Source organism: Miniopterus natalensis, chromosome 15 (genome assembly GCF_054644295.1).
Source record: "Miniopterus natalensis isolate mMinNat1 chromosome 15, mMinNat1.hap1, whole genome shotgun sequence".
NCBI classification, from domain to species: Eukaryota; Metazoa; Chordata; class Mammalia; order Chiroptera; family Miniopteridae; genus Miniopterus; species Miniopterus natalensis.
This window is the reverse complement of record NC_142095.1, coordinates 4,788,760-4,796,055: the sequence shown is the minus strand read 5'-3', so window position 1 is coordinate 4,796,055 and position 7,296 is coordinate 4,788,760. Positions and strand designations below refer to the sequence as shown.

Below are 7,296 nucleotides of genomic sequence, written 5' to 3'. Positions count from 1 at the left end.
CAGGGTCGGGCTGCGGCCTTAATCCCTAAGGCGGCCCCCGCTCTCCCACTCTCCGCAATAAACCTGCCCTGGTTTTGTAGCTGCTCCGCCTCCGAGTGTGCGCGCGCCGCGTCTCAGCCAGCCCAGGTCGCCGTCCGGACTCGGGTCCCCTGGTCCTGATCCCTCCAGGGCGACTCATCCCCTCCGCGTGGCCTGTTTCCCCTGCCGCCCCGCCCTTGTCCCTCGGGGACCCGCCGGTCGTCCCCGTGTCCCACTCTGTGCTCCACGTTATCACGCGGGTACGCCCCTCGTGCGCTCCCGCCGCGCTCCCGTCTCCAGGGCCCGGCGTCCGGTGGGCGCGCCTGCGCGTTCCTTTGCGGGGCGGGGCGAGAACTTGGCGGGCGCGCCCCTCCACCCCGCCCCGCCCCGCGCCTTCGGTCCCCTGAAGGAGCTGCCGGGGCGCCGAGCTCCCGGCTCCGCCCTCTCCGCCCCCTCAGTGCCCTTCCCCGCGAGGCCTCACTCGTCTCGGGCGGGCCAGAACCTGGCCTCCCCAGGGATTCCACGCGGTCTTCTCGGCCGGCCCCAGGTTAGTCCCGAGGCTGAGGTCCGGGCCCCGCCAGGGTGATCGGATCCTGGGGTCCGCGGAGGGTCGGCTGCTGCAGGTTTGGAGCGGGTTGGGGACAGAGCCCTGGGTCTTCCTGGACCGAGGGATCCGAGAACTGCCTCTGCACCCCACCCGGAGACCCGCGGTCCTTCGGGGGTTGACCCTCCTGGTGCGGCGCCTGTGTTGGGATGTGTGTGGGAAGCCAGACTTTTGTGGGCACGCGGGGTGTTGCGCCGTGTGTGCGTGTTTTGTGGGCCCGGAGAGTGCGTGGTGTGGGGCAGTAGAGTCTCCAGTTCCGCAGTTCGAGGTGGGTCAGGCAGACACAAGACTTGGCTGTTTGTGCGCACTCTGGTCGCAGGCTCACCCACCAACCAGGATCAACCAGGATTCCGGAAGGGCCCCTCCATGCGGTAAGTGACACAAACACACACCCGAAACGTGGCACGGGCCACCGCAGGCAGCCTCTGTCCCATACCCACTTGCCAACTGTGCACTTTGCCATAAACATGGGCACACCGCCTTGTGCAAGGAAGTGAGTTTGGAGTCCCTGGAGTAGACCAGGCCGGATGTGGAGGGTGGAGTTGGAGGGCCTTCCCCCAGGTCTCTTCATTCCTTTTCCAGGCAAGATCCCTCATCAGCCCAGACTGGGCCTCTCCTCCCCAGGCCTCAGGAAGTGGGTCCCAGCAGGATCAGCCCAGTAGGTCCAGATGGGTCCTGGGATCAAGTGGTTCTGTCCTTCATGTTTCTGGCCTCTGGGCCCATATGTTCTGTGCCCTTACTGGACCCAAGGTACCCTCCCGTCCATCCTCGTACCAGGAGGTGAGGGCTGGACACTAACTCGATGCAGGAGTAGAAACAGTCACTCCAGGGAGGTTTAGGGTGTTGGGTTCCTGGACTCATGCTGAGAAGTCTCCAGGAGCCTCCCACCAGCCAGTAAGTCTCTGGCCTGGCTCAGGTTGAGATGGGTGGCGCTGGGCATCTCCCTGGTCCTCCCATGCTATCCCTGGACTCTGGTTTGCCAGCCTGCCCTCCTCCCTCCTGAGCTGCACCCTGGCTCCTCTTGGCCAGCTGGGGCTGGCTCTATCACCCCCACTCTGTCTGACATAAGAGAAAAATGGTCGATTGATGAGTAGGGGTGTGTGTGTGGGGGGGGGGGGTCACCCAGCCCTGGAGTGAATCAGGATGGAGTGATTGAGCCAGGAGAGGGAGACTCCCGACATTAGGAGGTATTCCCTGCCATGTCTCTACACATAGCCCCTTCTGGACTTAGAGAAGTCTCCCGGCTCCCTTGCCTGGGCACTGCCCATAACATTCCAAACGCTTCTCCAAGAGATGCAGCCCCTGGGAGCACTACCCGCTGGCAGAGTGATGCCTCACAACTCCAGCCACAGGGAAGGCATGGTCCATGTAGGTAAGCATCTCTTGATCCAAATTTTGGGCACTGGGTAGGATGGAAGGTCCCCCAGGTAGGTAGGTCACACACAAGTCCAGTCACAGGCTCTGGAGTTCTTGTCCACTGTGCCCTGCCTGCACTGGATTGTGGGAACACCTGGCCTGCAAACAGAAAGAAGCAAGCAACAGCATTTACTTGCCTTCCAGTTCAGCTTTATTTTGCAAAAAATTTACAAGGCCTGTGCACAGAGGCCCCCATGGGGACCAGCATGAATCAATGTGCTCTCACAGTCCAGACTGGGTTGGGAAGACAGGACACAGTTCAGTACCATAGTAGACAGAGGAAGTGCTATAGGAGACAGAAAAGGAAAAGACCGGGAGAGATCAAGGAAGCTTCCCAGAATAGGAGATTCCTTCCAGTTTGACAGATGGAGAAGGCAGCACAGCAAGTGCAGATGTCTGGAAGCCTGGGAGAAAGAAGGGTAGCTCTGGGAAGGGCTAGGTGTCCAAGAGTAGTGAGCCCTTTGGAGGCTATGGAGATGAGCATGGGAAAACGGGCCAGTCAGCTCGGTGCTGTGGTATGAGCTTTTGACTACAAAGTAGGGACTATTGTTTCAAATCTTCTGGCAGCCAAGTCTAGGCGAGGCTGCCGAGGGACTATAGCCTTGATTTCTTGCCCCTGACCTTGTCTTTCCTTTCTTCCACAGATGAGACCTGGAAAGGGCAGGACAGGGACAGGGAAGGAGTGTGGATAGGTGAAAGGGGAGGCCTGGCCCAAAATACCTCCTCTCCATTCCCCTCTGAGCCTCCAGGGGCTTCAGGCAGCATCATCCCTGTGTACTGTGCCCTCCTGGCTACTGTGGTCCTCGGTCTGCTTGCCTATGTGGCCTTCAAGTGGTAGGTGGCCTGGGTACTGCCCTGTGGTACTCCCTTCCCATCTGGACTACCAGCCAGCTCCGTCTCAGTGAAGGCTGGAGCAGGTTGGCAGGTCCCCACTGCTCCCCACAGCTGGCGCTCACATAAACAAAGACAGCAGCTGGCCAAAGCTCGGACTGCAGAGCTGGGGGCCCTCGACAAGGACCAGACACACAGGGAGAGCAGTGTCTTCCAGGACTCTCCTAGCAGTCTGGAGTCCTGTGTCCCCAGCCAGGGTGAGTTCCTTTCCCCAATCTACAGTCAATTCAGAACCTAGCTCTGCCCACCACCCAGCCCACCTGACCCTTATTTGCCCCTCATGTCTCCCACCCCAGGGCCACATCCGGAGCTTGGCTGCCGTCTTTACCTTCATCTCCCTCGACAGCAGCAAGAGGAAGTGGAGCGGCTCCTGGGAGTGTCAGGCGAACCTGAAAAGGGCTGGCAGGGCCTGGCAGGCCGTCTGGGCTACCAGGCTGAGGCTGTGGAGACCATGGCCCGGGGCCAGGTGCCGGCCTACACTCTGCTGAGGGACTGGGCTGTCCAAGAAGGCAGCGGTGCGACACTCAGGGTGCTAGAGGACGCCCTGGCTGCCATGGGTCGTGAAGATGTGGTCCAGGTCCTGGGCCTCCCGCCTGAGGACTGCTCTGTGGTGTGAGTGATGCCTCCACAGCCTCACCTCTCAGGGTACTTACTGCTCTGGTGCTCCCGACCACGCCTTCCCTTTCATGGGCTCCTTGGCATTGGTGGGCTTAGCCTGCTCTGTTCTGGTGGGACACAAAGTCCAGCCACTATTCATCTTCCCTTGCCCTCCCTGCCTCTGAGACAGAGACCAGGATATGGGGGGAGGTGGCAGTAAGGAATGGGTCTGCTCTCCTTCCTTTGCCTTAATTGGTTTTTTTCTACTTTTGTATTCCATATTAAAGGAACTTTGGGTTACTGTACTGGTTCTGTCTGGCTACCTGGGCCTGTGAGAAGTGGGTGACTATGAGGCAGAGGCCCAGAAAAAGGACAGGGTCCCTAAGTTGTGGGAGCAGCACTTGGGCTGGCAGGGAGCGTGTTCCCAAAGAAGACACATGAGCTGTGGAGGTTCACGTCCTGCACCTGCCATTTACTGGCTGGATCATGTTAGGAAGCTGTTTTGCCTTTCTGAACTTGAGCTTCCTTAGCTGAACAAGAAATGGAATGGTGTGTTCAGTAAGTTCCCCTCACTTAAGACTCCCGAGTGGAGACAATTTTCCTGACTTGTGCTGTGACCAGCATCAACCAGAAGCTGGAGGCCTGCCCCTCTAGACAGGAGGCAAGGGGCAGACTGGTCCTGGGAGGCTGCTTACCAAGGGCCTCTGGTCACCTCTAGATGAGGAAAAGGAAGGGCGGGCAGGCTTTCCTTACAGGGCCCATTCTCCAGACTTAGGAGAGGCAGGGCCGAACAGGCTTCCGCTGCTGCTGCTGTAATTTCTACACAAGCCAAGGGGCAGGCAAGTCATCCCACCCACCTGAGGGGCAGTTGAGGATAGGGCAGCCACAGCCCATCCACCTGCACCTCACACATATGCTTGCCCTGAAGGGAGAGGCAGGCAGGTTGGTGACCAAGCTTTAGGAAAGGGCTGCTACAGCAGACAGGCCCTGCCTAGGAAGGAATACTGGCTACAGTCCTGGCACCCACCACCCAAACTCAGAGGAGACGTGGGATGCAGTCATGGTCCAGGGGGCCCAGAGTAGATCCTGTTGCTGGCTAAGATGTGACTGACTGGCTGCTCTGTGAGGACCAAACTCATCAGGCTGCTGCTGCTGTTCCTCAGAAACAGTTTACCAGGCCTGCTCAAGCACATCAATCTTTTCCTTAAAAGGGCAGGCTTTGAGCCACCTTTACCCTGAGATGACCCGTTGGGCAACAATAACCCAGGAGCGAAAAGCAGGAAAGACTCAGCATTCCCTCAGCTAGAATCAGACCAGCACTGGAGACGTCACACCTACTTCAGCAGGAAGTTGGCCACAGCATGATCAAGGATTGGCGTGGTGATGTGATCTCCTGCATCGAGTGGCATGAATGGTTTTCAATTAGCTGGCAGCCTGTATCACCACTGAGGGGACTGGAGCCTGAAGGTGTCAAGGGGTAGGTGGAAGGGAAAAGATTTTAAAAAACCAGGGAGGAAAAATAACAGAATTCCTCTTCAAAGGTGTCCTACTTGAAATGTGACTGCTCCCTGGTCACCACCCTTTAACAGAAGGGTGCCTGAATTTCCTTGGAAAATCTGAAACCTGGAGCCTTGGGTAAAAACCATGAGTTTGACCTGGTTGTGAGCAACAGGCTGTACCCTTAGCATGCAAACCCACCAGAGAAACACTCCCTAATGTACTCAAGCAAGCATGTCTAATGATTATGACCTTTAAAAGTTTTTTTTTCTCTTATGTTAACAATTCCTGTAATATGAGGACATGAGATGAGTACCTGTGCCTCTCTGAACCTTACTTTCCTCATCAGAACAGTGCCAATTCCTGCATTTCAGGGCTGCGAGGATCAAGTGAGCACAGCCTGAGCTCTAAGAGTCCAGTGTAGCACCCAACAGGCAGTGAGTGCTCTAACTGCTGTCCAACCTGCCCAAGATTTGGCAGGCCACAGCCTCTTCCCCAGGGGCATTACTGAGGTGAGGAAGAGATGGAACCAGACTCTTTGCAAAGACAGGCCCCCGCCTTGGCCTGAAGCCTTTGGCTCTGCTCATTGCCCAGACAATGGATGTGTGTGGGGAGGTCCCCACTGGGCCCTGCATTCTCCAGGAGATATCCACTCTCATCACCACCTGTGCACTGTACCCCGTTATATGGGTCCTCACCTGTCCTAGGTCTAGTGTCCAAGCCCAGTGTCAGGTAGCATAGTGGGAGGTCAGGGAACCAAAACAGCAAATGAGCATTCCAGGGGCTCGGGGGAGCTCAGGCCTCCGGAGGGAAGTGTGTCAATGCCTCGCCCCAGCCAGGAAGTACAAAGGGGAAAGACACGTGTCTTCTCTAGACTGATCTATTAACCAAAGCAGCCCAGTGCCAATGAGGCCTCAGGTCCACTTCCTTTGCTCTGGAATGCACGTGTAAGTTGGCTCCACCCCTAAGCACAGCCACCAGATCCCAAGCTCACAAGTGTCAGTCATCTGGCAAACGTCTGCCTCAGTCCCAGTGGGACCTGTGAAGAAAAAGGCCTGTGATCAGCTCCAAACTCAGACTAATTTTGGACTTCACATCTCTCCTTTCTCCAGTAACACGTTTGACTAGCTCTTAGGGAACACAAGTGCCAAGTTCTTTAATTAATTTTATTTTTTACATAAAAAGTTCAGTAAAAATTGGATAAAGTAAAGTGATTTTAAGCAGTAAATCAATCTTATCAACATAGCACAAGGCTGGCCAAAACCACAAGGCAGCCTGCTTTGGAATATTTACATGATAACAAATTAAACCTTGCAGGAGAACTTAAACCATCCTTACAAAGTCTTCCTGTGATCCTAGCATGTAAAGGCTAAAAGCAAAACAAAAAACAAACAAAAACCAGGAAAAAACAAATTATTTTCAATATATTCACATATACATTAAAATATAATACAGATCGTCGGGGTAAGGGGTCATGGGTGGGGATGCGCATGGGTCTGTGCGCCAACAGCACCGCCAAGGAGGAGACCCAGGTTTGAGAGTGGGGTCAGGCCTGGCCAGGGTCTTAGAGGGAAGATTCTTCCCTAAGCCCTTGCCTCTGATGGCCTCCAACCACACCCCAACAGCTCACGATCAGGCATCGCTTGTTGTAGATTGAGCTCATTTTTGGGCTTTCAGTTGAAATTCCCCAGGGTGATGTGTCATCAGTAGCACAGCTTTGACAGAAGGGCAGGGCAGGAAAGGCTCACAGGATTCCTTCTCCCCGGAGTCTGTCCTACCCGCTCACCTGTCCTCCCACCCTGGCCCCATAAGTCACTCTAATTCAGTGTCCTCTTTGGGTTTGTAAACAGCCCCAAACTTCTGCATGTACTTCTTAATGTACTCCTTGGTTTTGTGTTTCACATTCTCATTGCACTCCAGGTCCTCAGGGTTCTTACAGTACTTCAGCTCCTTATTCATAACGCCGTGAGTAAGCTGTCCAGAACACAAGAAGAGAGACCAGGGCCGCCAGTCAGAGTGGAAAGGATTTGAGGGGGAAGGCCAGCCTGCTACCTCAGGGCCCTTCTAACCAAGACTAGGAGTTAAATAAGGAAGGTAGGTTGGGGCAGGCTGGTGCTGGGATCACCAGAAAAGGAAGTTTCTTAGAGAATCATCACACTCAAGTAAGATGCTCTCCCTTCTCAAACCTTCCCTCCCCATTCCTGGGTCCTCAGCCTGGGTACCTCGCAAGGAAAACCCACTTTCTATGATGAAAGAGGCCTTTTTAGAAGGTA

At 55.4% G+C, this 7,296-nt stretch overlaps 2 protein-coding genes across 3 annotated transcripts in view; one reads left to right on the top strand and one right to left on the bottom strand.

Moving 5' to 3' along the window:
- Positions 1–480: 480 nt before the first annotated feature.
- LOC107529384 (death domain-containing membrane protein NRADD-like) lies at positions 481–3,827 on the top strand. Its single transcript, XM_087824572.1, has 6 exons — positions 481–565; positions 942–993; positions 1,838–1,994; positions 2,683–2,872; positions 2,984–3,126; positions 3,226–3,827. The coding sequence occupies exons 3-6, from the start codon at positions 1,916–1,918 to the stop codon at positions 3,543–3,545; spliced, it is 732 nt and encodes a 243-aa protein (XP_087680698.1). The 5' UTR covers positions 481–565; positions 942–993; positions 1,838–1,915; the 3' UTR covers positions 3,546–3,827.
- Positions 3,828–6,174: 2,347 nt separating this feature from the next.
- The window catches only part of SETD2 (SET domain containing 2, histone lysine methyltransferase), a 57,176-nt gene continuing 56,054 nt past the window's right edge, over positions 6,175–7,296 (bottom strand). For both annotated transcript variants that reach the window (XM_087824798.1, XM_087824799.1), the window contains one exon: positions 6,175–6,997. In XM_087824798.1, coding sequence (XP_087680924.1) covers positions 6,836–6,997 — 162 coding nt within the window. In that variant the 3' untranslated portion in view covers positions 6,175–6,835. The remainder of the gene's footprint in view (positions 6,998–7,296) is intronic.

Coding starts and splice junctions, on each gene's coding strand:
- LOC107529384 (XM_087824572.1), top strand. CDS start 1,916: ATGCAGCCCCTGGGAGCACTACCCGCTGGCAGAGTGATGCCTCACAAC. Junction 1,995..2,682: donor GGAAGGCATGGTCCATGTAG/GTAAGCATCTCT, acceptor TTTCTTCCACAG/ATGAGACCTGGAAAGGGCAG. Junction 2,873..2,983: donor GCCTATGTGGCCTTCAAGTG/GTAGGTGGCCTG, acceptor TGCTCCCCACAG/CTGGCGCTCACATAAACAAA.